Source organism: Xenopus laevis, chromosome 3L (genome assembly GCF_017654675.1).
Source record: "Xenopus laevis strain J_2021 chromosome 3L, Xenopus_laevis_v10.1, whole genome shotgun sequence".
Taxonomy (NCBI): Eukaryota; Metazoa; Chordata; class Amphibia; order Anura; family Pipidae; genus Xenopus; species Xenopus laevis.
The window spans coordinates 137,410,772-137,431,429 of record NC_054375.1 but is presented as its reverse complement, the minus strand read 5'-3'; the positions used below and the strand labels follow the sequence as shown (position 1 = coordinate 137,431,429).

General features: G+C 38.1%; 1 protein-coding gene across 1 annotated transcript; it reads left to right on the top strand.

Moving 5' to 3' along the window:
• Positions 1-2,731: 2,731 nt before the first annotated feature.
• Positions 2,732-20,270, top strand: LOC108710328 (chromaffin granule amine transporter). The gene is made up of 13 exons (XM_018251467.1): positions 2,732-2,770; positions 7,121-7,241; positions 7,905-8,205; positions 10,133-10,191; positions 11,546-11,629; positions 12,178-12,270; positions 14,608-14,697; positions 16,584-16,679; positions 18,522-18,600; positions 18,715-18,766; positions 19,033-19,216; positions 19,367-19,500; positions 20,115-20,270. Exons 1-13 carry the CDS (start codon positions 2,732-2,734, stop codon positions 20,268-20,270), a joined length of 1,488 nt encoding a protein of 495 aa, XP_018106956.1.
• Positions 20,271-20,658: the final 388 nt, after the last annotated feature.

The window sequence follows — 20,658 nt, the reverse complement described above, 5'->3', positions numbered from 1 at the left end:
CCACATGTAATAAAAGACACTAAGCTTGCCCAGAAGCAGTAACCCATAACAACCAATAAAATGCTTGTTTTTAAACAGGTGACCAGAAAATGTGACCTGCAGATTGGTTGCTATGGATTACTGCTCCTGGGCAAATTTAGTGTATTTTATTACATAATCCCTTTGGTGTGTCATTTAAAGGAGAATGAAATGCAACTTCATAAATACTTCATACAGTTAGCATGTACCCCCTCACCTGAAAATTTAAATATTCACCTAACTTCACCTCTGTTTCAACCTGTAATTCTCTGTTTCAATACAATCTAGCGTCTGCCATTTTCAAGATCCCCATGTCATTTCCACCTTCAGCAAAACTGAATTGTGTACAGTCTATGAGCCATCAGAAACCCTCCCTCTGACCCCTACATGTTATCTTCATGGGCACGCAAATAGACCTCACAGATCTCTTCTATCATGAATAATCTTTGCTCAAAAAGCCAGTCTGGAGTGAAGTGAGCATGGAGTGTGAACTGAGAGTGGGTTACTATGGAAACCCAATGCAACAGGCAGGAGGGGTGTGAGGCATCAGCGATGAAATTTGGTCATATGACCTGAGTGTCATTGTTAGAACCGGAATTACTAAAACTGATGGATACAAGTGCAAGTCTTAAGAAAATGATTCTGTAAATGCATTAGCCCTATTTATAATATGGAATTTAGGTATTGTCATACTGGTCTATTGAGACATCACAGAGACATCACAGAATTTGAAAAAGTAAAAAAACTGTACTTTGTTTTGCTCAAACGTTGAACTCAGAAATCTTGAAGAATTCCCAGCAGTTCAAATTTCATCCCATGAAGTTTACTCACTGCCTCTAAAAAATACTTAAAGGAAAACTATATCCCCAGAACAAATACTTAACCAGCTGATAGTTTATATCATATTAAGTGACCTTTAAAGAATCAAACTGGAATATATTTAAGTAAATATTGCCCTTTTACATCTCTAACCTTTAGCCACCATTTTGTGATGGTCTGTGTGCTGCCTCCGAGATCACCTGACCAGAAATACTGCAGCTCTGTACAGCAACTGTAGAGGAAGAATTGTGGGAGAAAAAGACAGAACCTTGTCTGTTAATTGGCTTATGTGACCCAGCATGTATGTGTGCCATTGGTTTGTTTGTGTGCACCGTGAATCGTACTATATAGGATTTGCTATCTAGGATTACCCAATGACACATAATTAATTAATTACTAGTAGACTTAAGGTATGAAGATCCAAATTACAGAAAGGTCCATTATCTAGAAAACCCCAGGACCCTCAATTTGGATAAAATGTTCCATACCTGTACAGTATATTCTTGCCATTTACCACCCTCTTTAGTGACATAATTTGAGGGAACATTATTTGTGTTACACTTTCCTTTTAAAAAATAATTTGTCTTTTTTTCAGCATCTCTTTGGCTGTTTATTCAAATATGCCCTGTTGGGGTTTTTTTGTTTTTCTTTCTCTTTAGTATCTAAATGATAATAACCTGGCATGAATATAATTAGACAGTACCTTTTTTGCCTTATGTACTTCTAAATGCGACCAAATCATGTTTCTTTATGCCCCAGGAGCTGACGTAAGTTTGCCACAAAATACTCTTCAAACTAACTGGTTTAGTCATATTTAACTTTATGTTTAGTCGTTTGTGAAAAACTTATCATATCCAAATTTAATTTGAAAGTTTTAAAGAGAAAAGAGAATTAAAACTAGTGGGCAAATTTGTCCAGTTTCGCCAAAAAAATTCCAGCGAAATTCTTGATACGGCAAAAAATGTGCAAAATGCATTGAAGTCAATTGGCATCAAAACTATTTTGACGTGCATAAATTTCGACGCCCGTGTGCCTATTTTGGCCAAATGCATTAAAGTCAATGGGCGTCTGAATAATTTTGATGCACAACAATAATTATTTCAACGAACGCCCAAATTTTTTGGACGCGGTGGAGAATTTTCGCTGCAGTTTAGCAAATTTATTCGCCGCCGGCGAAATGCGGAAATTTGCTGTGAATTCGCGCCTGCCGAATTTATTCACTCATCACTAATGAAAACATAAAAAATAAAATAACAGAACCCCATTAGGGAGCCACAACAAAAAAAAATTTATGAATTTACAAAACGTTTTTTATTAGTTCTAAACTATTGGATTTTTTTCTTTCTCTTTAGTATCTAAATGATAATAACCTGGCATGAATATAATTCATATAAGTACCTTTTTGCCTTATTTACTTCTAGATGTGACCAAACACTGAAGACAGAAGTGAATCAACAATCATGCCTATAACATATTTATTTATGCCCCAGGAGCTGACTATCTGGTTTAGTCATATTTCACTTTATGTTTAGTCGTTTGTGAAAAACTTTTCATATCCGATGCCAAGCTTTATAACCCTTATGTCCTGATGCCTCTCACAAGATCAAAAGCCATTCCATTCTATGCTTAGTTGTGGTTTAAAGGTCTAGCAAAAGTTTTATTCTGAGATCTGCTTTGGTGGCCAGAATTTTTATCACAAATTTCCGACGCATTATAATATTTGTCAGTTTTACCTGAGGCAAATTCAATTAGCAAATATACAGGAGCTGTGAGCTGTGTTTCATTTCCATATTATGACTTATTCTCAGCTGGCTTTGGTGACTGCCATGGACCTTAAAATACTGTACTTTAAATTTTCCCGATAAATGTGGCAAAAGTGTTTTTCGGTATAGAGATGGAGCATATAAGGAAAGCACAGATGGATGCTCAAAAGGTAGGTATTCTTTACCAAGTATCATTCTCTTTGTTTTTATAAGATTCTTGGAGCAGGTCTATGGTTAGAGATGGAAGATACCAAGGCAAGGAATCCTGGCACCCCAGTGACCTTAGGAACATAAATACATGAACCAGCGATGTCTAACCTGTGGCCCTCTTACTATATTTGTTCAGTATCTCACATCACCTCTGGGCTGTGCAGAAGTCTAACAATGCAATGAAGGACACATGGTAGCCATAACAGCCTTCAAAATATGTGTGTTTATAAAACATAATAATTGGTCTGTAATACTTTTAACGAGGGTCGTTATAATCTTATGGCTAAGTTATTGTCTTAAAGGACAAAGTTAGTAATACTTTTGTACTTCTAAGGGTTTTTGTTGATGTTAAAGTTTCCAAAAAATGTCAAGTCTTTTCTGAACTTCTACTGTATTTGCTGTGTGGGTGCGTATCTAAATAGCATTGAGTTGAACTATGCATAAGGTTTTGTGTACATCTGTTATTTGCCCAAATTAAGTCTGCATTTTCGTTACTTTGCCTGTCCATGGGATCTGTGAGTGCCTGCTGCTTTTTCCCTTGGTCTGATACCTCCACCTTGAGCTGTAGGTCTGGGGCAAGAGAGTTTCTACTTAAAGTATATGGCTATGCACCAAGAATTTCATTATTACATTTCAACTTAAATTAAGCCAATATATAGTGCCTGTACCAGAGTTTAGAGTTTCAGTTCAATTCTATCCACTATCCATGTCACTGAGCTCTCTTATGGTTTACCCAATTACATCTAAATACCATAATAACATTTAACAACAACAGAGAGGTCCATATAATCTCTAAAAGGGTTAGTAAATCCAACTGCAAAGCTGTCCACCAGTGAACCCTAGTTTTCTATAATAGTTGCCCAAAACCATAACTATAGATGCAAGAATTTCAACAAGAAGAATTCTATTGATCAAAAACCTCTTTTTTTTGAGTTTTTGAGTTATTTAGCTTTTTATTCAGCAGCTCTTCAGTTTGCAATTTCAGCAATCGGGTGTCTAGGGTCCATATTACCCTAGCAACCAAGTATTGGTTTGAATAGGAGACTGGAATATGAATAGGAGAGGGTCTGAATAGAAAGATAAGTAATACAAAATAGCAAAAACAATACATTTGTAGCCTTACAGAGCATTTTGATGGAGTCAGTGACCCCCATTTGAAAGCTGAAAAGAGTCAGAAGGCAATTAATTCAAAAACCCCAGAAGAAAGACAAGGCCAATTGAAAAGTTACTTAGAATTAATCATTTTATAACATACTAAAAATTAACGTAAAGGTGAAGCACCCCTTTAAAGTGTTCAGCTCCAGTTGCAGGAACAAAGAACAGGGAACCAGATTTACAGATTAGCTGGGATTCTCATTGATTTTTTTTCCATTTTAATACTGTGGCATTTGGCTGTGGCAATTTGGGGAAAAGTGTTGGAAAAGTTTTAGTTTTTTGCAATTTTCCTTTAAGAATACAACACTGATGTTGCTGTACTAAAGCTCGAGAATGCTTCAACCTTCATTATATGTTACATCAGGGCTGTCCAACTGGCGCGCCCTTGTGTGGCCCCCCACATGCAAGTCTGCCTGCTGTGTCTGCTTACCATGTGTAAGCTTTAAAATGTATCACTACAGAGATTAACTGGCATTGTCTAAACCTCAAATTCACCCCTAAAGACCTGTACTGTTCACACTTGAAACCCAGACTGAAACTGCACACATTGTTTACCTGTTCACACTCATACAAACTGCTGTAGGGGCACCAACACTGTATATTGTACATCCTAGAGTGGTCCTGATAGGTTTCCCTGTTTCCTGCTCTGTTCTGCCTTCCCTATGCTCCCTGTGTGTGCCAAACTCTGCATGCCCCATGCTCCTTGGTTGTGCCATACTCTCCATGCCCTATGCTCCCTGTGTGTGTCATACTCTGCCTGCCTTATGCTAACTGTATGTGCTATACTCTGTCCGCCCTATGCTCCCTGGGTGTGCCATACCATGCCTGTCCTATTCTCCTTGGGTATGCCATACTCTGCCTGTGTGTGCCATACTCTGCCTGTGTGTGTCATACTCTGCCTGTGTGTGTCATACAGGGAGTGGTCAACAGTGGCTTCCATTCCATTCTACCGTGTAGGCCAGAAAAATTCCGTCCCTCGGTACCACAGAAGTTGGACAGCGCTGTATTACATTATTCTGGTATTTGTAGTCCAGCAAATGTTTGGTTGAGCAGTGCAGCAGGGTTTACTACCCCTTTAATAAAGGATCCAGTGCCTTATACATAAATGCAATAGACTCTAATTTATCAGCTAATTTCTGGGGATCTGTTGTAATTGTGACTGTTTATGTTAATAAATATGATAATGGATGGTGTCATAAAGTCATAATATATTTGTACAGTGCTGGGAAGGTGGAAGACAGTTACAAGGACAAACAAATTAAAATTCACCACACCTAATAAATATACTGTAGTATTATCATCTACAATAGTGCTGTACAACTTCTGTGGTACTGAGGGATGGAATTTTTCTGGCCTACGTGGTGGAGGGCCGACACTGGAAGCCATTGTTGACCACTCCCTGTTTTAAACTTGATATAAATCTATAAGTAATGCATGGCTAGCTTGCTTGCAACTAGTCATTCTAGTTGAATCTCCTATAAATAATGTTGGCACAGTATGCTTCTTATTACAGTGCGAATTAACTTAAACATCTTGTGCCTCACACAACCATACATTATTGTTCTACTCCAGCAAAACTAATGGGTACAAGAAAGGTTCCAAGGTGCAATCACAGTGATATACATTTATCTCAGAGCTCCTCTTCCTCTCAAAGCTTTTTCATGACTTCTAGCTCAACTGCTGCAGAAAGCAAGAAAACATAATTCTTATGTCTGCAAGGAATCTGTGTTTTGTATATAGAAGGGATGTTTGCAGAGAGGTGTGCTCAGTGGGGTACAATACTCTTTCTTTGCTAGCCAAATAACTGATAACCTAACACAGCTTAAGGAAAACTGTGGTTCCAGTACAAGCAGGCTGTTTAAGCTGAGACCAGGGGGCAGATTCACTAAAGGGCGAAGTGGCTAATGCTAGAAACCTTTTGCAGCGACAATTCACTAACAGGCACAGGCACCAATTCGCTAGAGAACCAGACTGTCGCTAGTGCAGTTTCAGACCCTATCACCAGGCGTATTTTCTCTCCGGTAAAAAGGGCGCTGCTCCACAAATTCACTTAAGTGCGGATTTTACTGAACGTTGCCTCTTTCATCAGAGTATACCTCAGACCAGGCAAAGTGCTAAAAAGAAGCTAAATCTTCCTCAGTCTTCTGTCACTTACATTATATCCCGTGTTCCGAAAATGCATTAAAGTTCCAAAAATGCTGGCGACTTTTCCTTTTTGGAACCAGAATTGCCTTCAAAAGAAATTACAAACTTTTTTTGGGGTAATCGGTTTTCTCCAGAGTTTTCATAACATATGGAACATTTATTTTACAGTGGGCTCATGTGTAGGGCATTATATTAACTCTCTTGTCTTTATTAAGGTTCCCTGGACTTTTGTAAGAAAAAGTGGTTGATAAAAGGCCGCATGGCCTGAAACGTTGCGGTGATGCCCACAAAAGCACAAATAAAGGCTTTTTAAACGACTCAAGAATTGATGGTGCTGTTCAATCTTTACACAGAAAAAGTGGTAACCAAGCATTTGCACCAACATTTATATGAAAGACGGCTATACAACTTTACATTACCCGCCGTATACAAATTGACCAAAGTGCAGGATCACTAGCAAATTTTTGCTAGGCACAACCGAAACGCTAGCGCACTGCTCACACTGCCGAAGTAACGCTAGCGGAAAGTCACCAGCGTTTGGCGCCCGGGGCGCAACTTTGCATATTAATGAATTAGCGTTGTGGTAGCGAATTTTGCCTGGTGAAGTGATGCAATGTGTGCGAAGCGGTCGCTAGCGACAATTCGTCCTTTAGTAAATCTACCCCCTAGAGAGAAGTCCAAAATGTGGAGAGAAATGTGGAGAGAAGTTAGATGTCAGAAACACTGGTGAGAAGTTCATTGGAAGAGAGTGTTCAAGTGTGTAATCCAATTGATTTTGCATGTTAGAGCACCTATAATGTCTGCCACCATTAGCTTGTGTGCACCTACATTTAGGAGAAGTAATTAGAAAGCAGTGCAGGCTATTAAAGTTATCCAGCCAGGCTTACATACATGTTGTCAAGGCAGCATACATGCCAATTGCCAAATAATTTGACCCATTCCTAACATTTTCAGATACTATTACAAATACAATAATTTACTGTGCCTTGATTTTATTTTCTCTCCTGAAGGTGTATAATATGGTTGATTGTGGCCCATGTAGAAGACTGAAGGAGAGACATCACTCGTGCCTGAAGCTTTTGGTGGTTTTTGTGGCTTTGCTGTTGGACAACATTTTTGCGGCAGTTGTAGGTATGTTACAAATAAGAACTAAGTAGAATCCTTTCAACAGCCTGTGATGATTTGTATTTGTTTTTACATACAACTTTTTAAAGCAATTGACATGTAATAAATCACACAGATTTGGAAATGTTATTGTACAATTGTGTACAAAGTTTGTTAGAGTGAGGATTGAGCCATATCTGGTGCTCAGCTTTGTAATAACATTTGCCCATGGGTGTAAATCTTCTATGCTTATTGACGCAAAGAGGAAACCCTGGAATTACTGTCTGCTTGAAATGTGGTAGTTCAAGTTTCCCTTGAGAGGCAGAAGAGTAGGTGGGACAGATGTTGTGAAGTTTAAGGCGCATCTTTGGACACAAATTTGTTTAATGAATTGCATCAATGTACCCAACAACTGTCACTAACAAAATTACTGGGGAACCAACATTATTTTCTGGGTTATACTCATTATTCATTAATAGCCATAGTTCATAGTCTCAAGTATTGAAGTAAACAAAGCAAACCAGTCTTTAGGTAGCATTTACTGGTCAAACATCGAATCAGTTACTATCGGTTGCTAGGGTAGATGTGGGCAGGGTTATGACCCCTCAGTATTAATCAATCTAAATGTCTTTAAATGATGTTATATATACTTGAGAAGAATTTTGAATGAATTCTGTATGTCCATTCCAGTTTCAGTTATACCGAAAATGCTTCATGAGGCCACACTTCACACCAGAATTGCTGCTGCTGATATGAACTCCATTTCTGGGTCACCGCCAGTTTCTGTTGCGCTTCTGAACCTTGGAGGAGCAGAGAACATCACCTACTTTAACAGAAGCTCATATCAGGAGAAGATCCAGAACAAGACAGAAGGTTGCGACAAAAATACAACCAACTCACAAACAGAGAATGAAGGAGGTGATCTGCTCCTCTCAGTCAAAGCCCTTCTGCAGCTCTTGATGAACCCATTAGTGGGTGTGATGATTGAAAAGTAAGGTTTTGCAATGGAATTTATTCATCTATAGAAAAGGAAGACATTAAATGTCATGATTATATTTTTGTTCATTTTCACACATTTTGTTTACACATACAGTATCTTTAGAAGCTTAAATTCAGGGCATGTAACCGTACCAGGCACCACCAACCCTGAGGTCCAAGTAGCTAAGAGAATTTCTGATGAAGGCATTGTCTTTTTTACATTCTGTACCCTAGGCAATACTTTGGGCTGGGGCAAGAGCAAAAACAACAAGATAAATAACACATATAGATGTTCTATGCAAGGACATTAGAAACTGCACACAATGTTTTAGTAGTGGGTTCCCTTGACTCCCTCAAAACTGAGCTACACAAACTCAGGCTAGGTAAGCAAATCAGAACCCAGATATGTATCTTACTTGAGACATTGCAAGTCCTCCACTCCACAAAATATCATTTCTATGTCTTTTTACCTCCCCACCCCAAAGCTCTGGAGCATAGAAAGGGGAGCTGAAAAACAATGACTCCCCCAATAAACGTAGTCACTTCTAAATAGTACAGTGTTATATGGTTGTTTCCCAAGACCCTAATCTTAACCAATGGACATATTTTAATACTGCTGAAGAAGGACTTTTAAATCCTCACATTCCTTAGAGATACGGGAAGTGAGTATCTTTCACTGCGGATGCATAAAATCCATCATTTTTGGATTCAGTCAAATTCTGTATTCTTCACAAAAGATTAAGCTAAATAGTGAACAGAATATGAACTCTAATTTGTATATTCAAATTAAAAAAACATTGCATGTGAACAAGCATTCAGTTGTCCAGAGAAGGTTGCGTTGAACATTTATAAATCAGACGAATCTGAGTTTTTGAAAAAGTTATAGGATTGGTGCATACATAATCAAAGTACTTGCACTTAATTTTATTACAGGTATGGGATCCGTTATCCGCAAACCCATTATCCAGAACGATTTGAATCAGGCCATCTCCTATAGGGGCAAATTCACTAAGATTCGTAGTTGCGCCAGGCAAAACTTCGCCGCACTTCGCCACACTTCGCCAGGCGTAGTTTCGCCAGCGCTCCGCAAATTCACAAAAATCCGAAGTTGCACTCAGGGGTAGAGTAAGGTTGCGAAGTTGCGCTAGCGTTGATTCGCTAAGCGAAGCGAAGTTACGCTAGCAATGGTTAATTTGCATACAGCGCCAAATTCAAATTTCAATGGAGGAATACGTAGAATCACTACAAATGCCTGGGAAACCTTCAAAACATCAAATAAATTTTTTTTTTTGCCCTACACATGTGCCCCCTGCATAGTTAAGTTGCAATGAGTCAGGAAATGTAGGGGGGAAGGAGGGGAGCCCCAAAAATTTTTTCGATCTTTTTCAGCCTATCACCCATAATATAGAAAAAACGCCAGCGTTTTTTGGGACTTAGAAAAAATTGGAACTTTTTTTGAAGCAATCCCTATCTACTCTATTGCGTTTCGCCTGGACTGAGGTGGCGAAGGAAGTCTAGCGCAAAAGGTAGCGTTAAGTACAATGCGAGCAGTAGTGAATTTGCGTAGTTACGTCCGTTGCGAAAATTAGCCAGGCGTAAGGGTGCGAAGTAACACTAGCGAATTTACGCCAGCGTTCGTTAGTGAATTTGCGAAGTAACGAAAATGACCAACGCTAGCGAATTGACGCTAGCGTTAGGCGCTTCGGCGCTTAGTGAATTTGCCCCATGGACTCCATTATAATCAAATAATTGAAATTTTTTAAAATTATATCCTTTTCTTTGTATTAATAAAATGGTTCTTTATAAAAGCCCAGGTCCCGAGCATTCTGGATAACAGGTCCCATACCTGTAGTATTTTCCATTGATCTATACACAATTATTCATAAGACAATTGACTTTTCATTAATATTATTAACATTAACCTTGCTGCCTTTCCCTAGGACTGGATATGATCCCCCTATATTTTGTGGAGTTATCATCTCTTTTCTGTCTACTCTCAGTAAGTGCCGTTTCCCTTAAGAGATTTATAGTTTATAAATCATGCAATTTATATTAATCCATTCCCTCAAAATAAAGTAGCTTAGTCATGTTCTATCATAGATCTTACATCAGAGAACACTGTGGCAGAAAATAGTACTGTATATAAAAAAGTACTGTATATAATGTATATCATTTATGTATTTTATTGACTTATATTATGCAGAACCAGCCGATTACGTTAATGCACTTTGTTCAATCAAGTTGATAGTCAGACTAAACCAGATTCTCTTGTTGGACCTTGGGTTAGAAAGATCGCTGGGAACAAACTGCCAGGTAATCTGCATCGATTACTTTCCATAAGAACAGATACTGTCATGCCTTCTGTTATCACCTAAAAATAGAATAGCTTTGGGTATGTCCCAACCAATGGTTGCCTTGTCTAGCACTTATGGGAACATAACCAGAACTAAAGGAAAGTTTGGAACTATCCAGAGTCACTGGGACAAAGTCGGCACAGCTGTCTAGAAGACAAAGGATTAGCTGACTGGACTGTAACCATTTTTTGAACAGGATCATGGAAAAGGCTTGGTCTATCACTGACTGTAGAGACAGTTTATTGCAGAGAACATACATAGAAAAGACAAATTCTCACTACAAATTGTGGCAATAGCTTGTAGAACCTATAACTAAAAATGGCCATACACTGTAAGATTAGCTCGTTTGGCGAGGTTGCCAAACATGCAAATCTTTCCTCCAACAGACCCACCATGGGTGGACGATATCATCATCATTTATTTATATAGCGCTGTCAAGATACGCAGTGCTTGACGATATCATGGTAATGCAATTGTTTGGTACAATGAAGCGGATACGAAAGGTCGAAGCGAGGGTCACATTGATCCTACAGAAAAATCGAGTCTTTCTGATTGAGATCTAGCCAATTTTTGGACAGATTTAGCTCAAGATGGCCTGTCGAAGGGCCCCATACACGTGACCCACCTTGGTTGGGTGATATAGTGGTAATGCAATCAATTGGCCAAACGCATTACAATGAAGGGGATACGAAAAGTCAGAACGAAGACCGAATCAATCCGTCAGAAAAATCAAGCCTGTCAGATCAAGATCTGGACGATTTTTGGACAGATATTGATCAGGAAGGCCTGTCGCAGGGGCCAATACAAGGGGAGATAAACTGCCGAATCGGCAGCTTAAATCTTCCTGTGCATGGGGCCCTTAAAAATGGTGCATATGAAATCTGGCCATAAGTGGTCGTAAATACCACTGGTAAAGTGTCTTCTGATTTCAATGTTATAATATTGGTTTGGAGGTTTGAAGCAATCATTCAGTGATGACCATTTCCCTCTCTCTTTCAGCATTTGCTTTCACGTGCTCTCAGCCATCTCTCATTTTTGCTGGAGCAGTGCAGGGCCTGGGATCATCCTTCTCTTCTGTTGCAGGTAAGAGCAAATAGTAAACCCATGTCAACATGTTCTTGTCTGTCAAGTTTATATGAAGAATTGGTTATGGGTATGGCACCGTTCTCCTGAACCATCATCTAATTTTAACACTTCCATTTACGTATTAAAACCAAAATATAAAAACAACAAACAAAATAGCAATTTGTGTTGACTACTACTCAACAACTGTTTATTGGAACTTTATATTCTCTTGTTGCCAGTTAATGCAGCCATTACTAGAGTATAGATGTGCATGGGGTAATGTGTATAAGCAGGTAAATCAAAGTCACTGTAAATTAATGGTTGACAACTTTTGAATCCACTGATTTACCATTGAGGCCATTCCTTCTCCAGAAGCACAATAAAGGGAATGTGTGTACCCTTTAGCTTCTTTCAGAATAGAAGCACAGTTTTTCCCTGAAAAGAAAACTTTAGACCCCTGGTTTTCAGTTAAACTATCCTTTAAACTTAGCTAATAATTCCTTTTTTTTGATGTGCCTTTACCCTGTAGTTATTTTTCATGTTATTCAAAAGTATAAACGTTTCAGGTATGGGCTTGGTGGCAACTGAATATACAGATGACAGTAAAAGAGGACAGGTTATGGGAATAGCAGTTGGAGGTATTGCTTTGGGGCAACTTGGTAAGTATAATGCGAAGCTCTGTGTTAAAGGAGTGATTAATTGTAGAATAAAATTATGTGTTTATGATATTGTTGTCCTATAAAAATATATCTTTAAATGCAAAAAAAGCCATAAACGTCCTTTAAATTATATAATGAATAATGTACCCCCCCTACCTTAAAATATAAGGATATTATAAGTCACCGACAAGTATTATTTTACAACCAGGGGTACATTATTTATTATAATACACAAGTGTCAGTGAGTTACATGACAGAAATGACATCACCAAGCACAGATTATAACTGATGACATCACTAAGCACCGTTTATAATGATATCATTTACATTGTCTCTTGTATATTATATCCTTATAAAAAGTGTTTAGGGATTTCAGTTATAATCTGTGTTTTAAAAAAATGCTTTGGCCTTTAAACAAAACAGGGATTGTTTGTCCATATGTTGCAATATATTTAAGCTGGCCAACTACGTCAAAGCCATACCGAGTATGGCCAGTCGTATGCTCAACTTTCATCTGATTCATTAAGAATTCTATTGCTTCATTATACATTTTACCTGCAACTTACTTGCTGCTTTCAAAGTAAAACTCCCAAACTTGGCTGCCCTTTTATTAGACACCACTGGGATCACCTGAGTATAGCTGGGAAGGGTGGGAGCTACAACATGAAGCTGGGAATGGCTCCTGTATAAACTATAACAAACAAGGGAAAGTTGTGCTCACCACTAATTTTTAAAGCCATTAGGCGGGGGTGCAATGAGGGTGTGACCACAAAATACATATAGACAAATACAAGAGTCCTCTGCACTCAACCCATTATCAATATATTTAAGACAGAGACATTTTGTGCATACTGCTACTGAAAAATGCCTTACCCTTTAAACAACACAGGGATTGTTTGTCCATATATTGCAATATATTTAAGCTGGCCAACTACGTCAAAGTCATCCCATATCTGGCCAGTCCTATGCTCAATTTTCATCTGATTCATTAAGAATTCTATTGCTTCATTATACATTTTATAAAGGGACTAAGTTTTACCTGCAACTTACTTGCTGCTTTCAAAGTAAAACTCCCAAACTTGGCTGCCCTTTTATTAGACACCAGTGGGATCACCTGACTATAGTTGGAGAGGGTGGGAGCTACAACATGGAGCTGGTCACTGCTCCTGTATAACTATAACAAACAAGGGAAAGTTGTGCTCACCACTAATTTTTAAAACCATTAAGCGGGGCTGCAATAAGGTCTGACCAAATAACAATATATTTTGGACATTGAGGCATTTTGTGCTACTAAGCTACCCTCAATATCCTAAATATATTGATAATGGATTGAGTGCAGAGGACTCTTGTACAGGTATGGGACCTGTTATCCAGAATGCTTGGGACCTGGGGTTTTCCGGATAATGGATCTTTCTGTAATTTGGGTCTTCATGCCTTAAGTCTACTAGAAATTCATTTAAACATTAAATAAACCCAATAGGCTGGTTTTGCTTCCAATAAGGATTAATTATATCTTAGTTTGGATCAAGTACTAGCGACTGTTTTATTATTATAGAGAAAAAGTAAATTATTTTTAAAAATTTGGATTATTTTGATAAAATGGAGTCTATGGGAGACAGCCATTCCATAATTTGGAGCTTTCTGGATATCGGGTTTCCGTATAAGGAATCCTATACCTGTATTTGTTTATAAGTATTTTGTGGTCACAGCCTCATTGCACCCCTACTTGATGTTTTTAAAAATGGTTGGTTCCCTTGTTTGTTATAATCAGTTCTTTGTGATGTAATTTGTGTCACGTGACTCACTGACACTTGTAAATAATTTGCTCCCTTTTGCAAAATATGAAGCTATCAGAAGTTGGACTTCCACCACTTGTATACAGTTAGGGGCAGATTTAATAAAGTTCGAATCGTAAATTCAAAGTTTATTTTTCAAGTTGATTTTTTGTTTAAACCCAACAAATTGGAGTTGGGAAAAATCCAAACTTGAATTCGAGATTTATCAAATCTCGACTCTGGGAGCAACTTGAATTTGATAGTACGCCACCTAAAACCTGCCGAGTTCATGTAGAAGTCAATGGCAGAGGTCCATCGACCCATTTGAAGACTTTCTGACATTCAAGTTTTTTTTGGGTTGGTAACATTTGTTCGAATTGTAGACTTTTAATTTTTTTTTTATTAAATAAGATACCATTCAAATTTTTCGAGTTTATTCATGGTACAAAAAAACTCTATCACTTGACCTTTGATAAATTTGAGGTATAAATGACAGAACTGCTGTTTTTGTAGAATAGAAAGGAGGGGAATAGATCACATAAGATCTGCCTTTTTTTTGCAGTTGGACGTCCCCTTGGTTCTTTCATGTATGAGTCTGTTGGAAAAATATCTCCTTTTCTAGTTCTTGCAACTTTGATTGTTCTGGAGGGAGGTAAGAAGATTTTTTTTCCTGCTCAATGTGTAAATCCTAAGCATGACCAACCCCAACCCTCTGCAACTAAATATTCTTTTTAAATAGATATTGTGTGTTCTATAAAGTGGCCACTAGAGATCACTATGCCTTAGGCTTTTTTTGTAACTCCGCCTAAGTGTTTTTCTATTGGCTCTTTATCCTTTAAATATTGTGTCTGTATCCTTAGAAAATTAGCCTATGATTAAGTGTCCCTGTGTTACACGAAACACGTCAGACGTTATTCTTTTTTGGATGTGATGTAAAATAAAGTATTATATTTTATATATAATTTCTGGCTCTTGGAACCTACTTTCGTTGGATGTTCCGGATTGGTGCCTGTCTAATGCGGTTTGTCATGACCAACCCCCTTGTGTTTTATCATGGTTTGACGTTACAAATTAGGACAAAATACGCATTCTAAATTTCTGACTAGACTAAATTGAAAATGCTGTTTTCATTGAACAGCTAAACTGAGGCCATTCCTCTAGGCTCCCTTTTTGTAAAGCCAATTGATTTGTCTTTAGAACAGGAGTAAACTCTAAAAAAAAAAATTAAGGTAAAGAGGTAAAAAACTCTTCTAAGTGAAGAATTTACATTCATTACTATTTTTTATAGTTCCAAGATATTAGCAGTTTTTGAACTAGCTAGCCCATCTTCGCTTTGAAATGCTTGCATTGCCGAAGTACCGCTAGCAAAAAGTCGCCAGCGCTCTGTGCCCACGATGAAACTCTGCGTTTCAGTGAATTAGCATTGTCTGAGCAAATCTTTGCCTGGCAAAGTGTAGCGATGGGTGCGAAGCGGTCGCTGGTGACTTTAGTGAATCTGCCCCCAGGTGATGAATGCCTGCATTGTACTTAGTTTGGTATCAATAGGCTAAAGATTTTATATTTCTATCCTTTGCTTGTTTATCTAAATTCTATGATTGCACTAACATTCCCTCCTCTCTACCTTCAGCTCTCCAGCTATATATACTAAGGCCAGCACAATTTGCCCCACCAGTAAGTTGAAATATGAATGTATAGAGAACACTGTGATACTAAAAATGTTGTTTCTAACATCCTGTACAATTTTCTTTTAGATGGTCCCCTCCACACCTTACTTTACACTTCTCAGGGATCCTTATATATTAATAGCAGCTGGTAAGATAAACTTTGTATTTAGTAGGATAGTGGGCTGTAAGATAAACATAGAATGTCCATATTGCAATTTTAATAGAAAAAAGGCTAATATCCGTGCTGTGTGTGTGTAGTGGGTGCTCAAACAAAAAGACTGTGTAGTTTTCACAACTGCAGCAACTGTGTCTCCAGTAGCAATGTTAAAAATGCAGCAAATGCCAGTCACTAGAATTTTAAGCTCTTATTGGCAAGACCTCTTGTCTTGACTTATTCTTACCTTATCATTCATAATCCTTTTTTGTGAACCTTTTCAGTGTAGAATCTACCAATTTGAGAAATTGCAGAATATTTTAATTTCATATATAAATTGTCTTTCATAATTACTACACAATTATCCTGTATTTTGATTCCTAGACAGTCAGTATTGAAAAGGTTTCCCACCTGCTTTGTTCATTTCTGTCTAAATCCCTTTGTGTAAATACAATTCAGATGGGTTTCAGTGGGGCAGTTATGTCTGGATTCACTGTTATAAAGATAGTCAGGTGCTCCTCCATAAATCATGGCTGGACTACGTTTAAGAGTTACAAAAAGTGAAAAACTTTAAAAAAAAACCATAGAAAATGAAATTAGTCTAAAAATAAACTAATCATTTTTCAGTATTTTCCAATTTTAAAATAAATAATTTAAAATAAAATAATATTTAAAATTAAATAATTAATTTAATTTAAAATAATTTACTTTGCTTTTCAGGTACTCTCTGTGTAACTAGCTTGGTTATTGGTGTATTGGAATCTTCTATTCCCATCTGGATGAGGAAAACAATGTGTGCTACCAACAGGCAAATTGGTAAGTTCTTGCATGGGAATGGCCTTATGGCACTAGGTAGTAACTGCCACTTGTAACTTGCCTTTTCCACAGACCAGTCAACATTTATGCCCCCAAAAGGATTGGCATAAAACTAAGTTGCAAATAGAAATCCCATATTATGTTGTACTTGTGAGTTCTTGTGACATTGATGAAAGTACAGGCAAACTTTTGGGGATTGTGCTTCTGTGAACGGGTTCTCTCGAGTCATTCTAAGGTTTAGAATAGATAATATAAAAACAAAATGTGTGCCAAAAAAGTGGAGGATTAATTGTTACATTTGCATTCAGTAAATTAATGTAAACGCTCCCCTTGAGTGTCAGCTCTGTATTTAAAAGCTCTGGTGCACCTATTTATAATAAAATTAACGCATGTATTAATTTCTATTTTATATTGTCCATTTTGCAGTATAACATTTCAACATTTGTTGAAGGATCAGTAAGTGTATTGTCACCTTAAGTAAGAAAGCAGCCACACTATACATTATGGTGTTAGTATGTGGCAGAGCCCGAAGGAATTACGGACCAAGGAGGAAGTAAACACAATTCAAGATATCCAAGGGGTTAAAAAGTTCAACGTAGTCAAGTCCAGGCAAAGGGTCAGCTCAGAAGGCAAGGGTCCAATAAATGGTGAAAAAGGCCAAGGTCAAGATCAGCAATCAGTAGAAATAGTAATTCAGCACACCCAGGAACACACAAGGTAGAACCTATAATAAGGCAAGGTCTGTAGGATTTTGGCGTGTTTTACAGGCTGATTTTCACACCAAAATGAGCGTGATGATGTCACACGTTACATGCTGACGGTGCACGTTTATGCTGCACGTTTTGATGCACAGTGATCATGACCCCATTCACATAGCGTCATAATGTCACTGTGTGCCACATGTCTCTCCTGGGTGCTGCCATCTTGCCGGCGAGTGCTCCTTATTTTATGTCTTTTACATAAAATAAACTTGAGCAAAGCATGAAACCTAACCCTCTAAATTCTGAGATGTTACTATGTAAAAAAGTCATAGATGGCCTTGAGCTGGTCTACTGATTTGGTCACTCAGCTTTTGTATGTCATAACAATGGCTTTTCTGAGCAATTAGTTTGGGAAGGCTACCAATAGATGACTTTCTATAGGAGCGTTTATAACTGGGATGGGAGTGTCATGTCTGATGCCAATTCCTGTTACACCGCTTAGTCTAATGTTTTATGAGCTGGTACACCCATTAATGCATTGGAATAAGGCTTTCTAAGGTCTAGAAAATTATGTTTCCCCCTAGAATACAGAAGAAGAGCACTGAGTGGAATCCTGATCTTGAGCTCCATGTTATAGCCACCAATTAGCATTAACTGATTTTATAAATATCTAATATAAGTAATTCTGAAACAACTGGATTTGCTGAGTAATCATTGAAGACGTCTCACTACTCATCCGAGCAGCTTCTTCAGTTCAACTGACTGGTGTGGGAAGTCCTTGCCATATAAACTCTTCCACTAATCCAATCACAATGGCACATTGTAACTCTTCAGAGAGGGGACATCTGAAGAAATTCACAGAGGTGTCGATTCCGTGTAGTTACTGTGATACTACACAGAATCAACACCTCTGTGAATTTCAGATGTCACCTCTCTGAAGAGTTACAATGTGCCATTGTGATTGGATTAGTGGAAGAACTTCCCAGTCAGTTGATCTGAAGAAGCTGCTCGGATGAGTAGTGAAACATCTTCAATGATTACTCAGCAAGTCCAGTTGTTTTAGAATTACTTATATTAGATATACCCTGGATGTATGAAAATTGTCATAGTCTGATTTTATTAATAATTTCCATTGTTTCAGGTTTGTCTTTCTTGCCACAAAGTGTTGCTTACCTCTTATGCTCAATCCTTTCTGGATTCCTGGGAAAAAAGTTGGGGAGGTACTGTATGTCGAGTTATTCTTGATACAAAGTGAAATGAATGGACTGGTTATTATACATTCCTTGCATTTACCACAGTCTTCAGGTGAAACCAGTTTCCTATTTGTGCTCTAGGTGTCGCTGCAGTCTTCTTGGAATGGTCTTAATGGGAATCAGCCTGATGTGTGTGAGTGTAAATTAGTGCAAACAATATTACTACCATTTAGAACTAGTTTGTCACTAAGTTGGATACAAAAATATGCAAGATTTTTTTTCTGTAACAATATTGAAATTTTGTAGTTTTTGTAGACCATCTCGAGTGACAAAAATGCTGCAAGTCAAAGGCAAAAAGAAACCCCATTCTACCAGTATTTCTAACTGCGAGACAAGACCTTGCTGCAGAAATTGTTAAGGCAAATTAATAACATGTTACTGCTCCTTTATCTGTTCTAGACGCCACTTGCTACCGACATTTATGGACTGATCGGACCCCGTATTCTTCTAGGCATATCTCTTGGAATTTTGGTCTCGCCTGTGATGCCTATCATTGGACATCTAGTTGACATACGCCACACTTCTGCTTATGGTGCAGTGTATGCTATTGCTGATATGGCTGTCTCTCTAGGAAATGCAATGAGTAAGAAAATCACTGTGGACTTTAGTGTCTGTCTCTGTTGTCAGATCATTTCCATAATGTTTTTGCTAGGGTAGTTTTAGCATCTTCATGTTTTTTTAAAAAGCTAATCAAGCTGGTGTTATTTCTACTGTTATAAATTTCTCTTCTCAGGTCATCCTATTGCTGAGGCTCTTGTTCAGAAGATTGGCTTTCCTTGGCTCATGGTCATCTTTGGTGGTCTAAGCCTACTTTGCTCACCACTCTGCATATTACTGTGCAAGCCACCAACCAAGGAAGAAAAGAGGGTAAGCAACATTAACATAGTGCAGTCATTGCATATTGATATATGGTGAATTAAGTAAATGTTACTGAAGTATAACTTACACATAGCTGCACCCTGGGGCAATGGCAATTCCTCCACCGATGAAACCTTTCACTACTAACAGTGACTGTGTTTGCCGCCTAAGGGCATTGACTAAAGTGATCAAGGGGTGGATAGTTCAACATTAGGCAAATATCCACCAAACTGTATAGACTGTTACATCTGTACTAGTGATGCCCAGGTTTGCCTGAAATACTCTGTACCCAAGGATCAGATAAATTAAGGCAGTTTACTAGAAGGTGGCAGGTCATATTCACCACCAGCCCTTCCCAGACCTCTCTACTATGTCCCAGCCCCACTTCTAATATTGCGTGGTATACTTTTATACTCCAGCTCCCCCTGCCCACTCCAGTGAAATCACAGACAGATTGGGGAAGGTGAAGGTATACAAATCAACCTGGTGAGTCAGTCAGTGCAGTCTTGCATAGTGTTATGGTGGGTCAGGGTTGGCGCAGGTTGAAAAATGTTTAACCCAGGCATCAGTATTCTGTACCATCAACTTTCACAACCTACCTAAAGAACTTCTATGTTTTTCAGGCTATCCTCAAGCTAGAGTGCTCAGTACAGACGAAATCCTCCTTCTCTCTGAACCAATTCGACTCTCAGACAACAGTTACCAAAATATTTTTGTTTCCTGCAAGAAAAAAAGACAAACCCGCAGTCTCTGGAGAAGTCACTTCCAGCATTCAATAACCTTATGCAATGTAATATCAATATCCCTATATGGGGGTTGTTGAAAATACAGCACTAACAAAAGCACTACAAGAACTACCCAGTTATCCTCCCATCGAGCCTTTGTATGTATATGCAAGCAACATATTGTCTGGATGAGGTTTGAAAGTCATTACTTGAAGATGGATTCTATTATTATTTGTAGAATACCCTGTAAATGGCAATATATTGTGTTGTTATACAAAGGAAGGAGCTCCACCAGAGGAGAAAACTGATCTCATAGAGGGTGTGAAATTTACAGTTTGAGAAACAAATTAGGATTGTGTAACAGAATCCATAGACCCTGGTTACATTTTCCCCTCTAAGAACTAATGAAAGATGGGATTTCTAGTTGTTCTGAAAAAACTTA

What these genes read in the sequence shown, in the direction of transcription:
- LOC108710328 (XM_018251467.1), top strand. Translation starts at nt 2,732, where the DNA reads ATGGAGCATATAAGGAAAGCACAGATGGATGCTCAAAAG. An exon ending in CATTTTTGCGGCAGTTGTAG is followed by an intron (nt 7,242 to 7,904) that starts GTATGTTACAAA and finishes TGTCCATTCCAG; the next exon opens with TTTCAGTTATACCGAAAATG. An exon ending in CTCTTTTCTGTCTACTCTCA is followed by an intron (nt 10,192 to 11,545) that starts GTAAGTGCCGTT and finishes TCTCTCTTTCAG; the next exon opens with CATTTGCTTTCACGTGCTCT.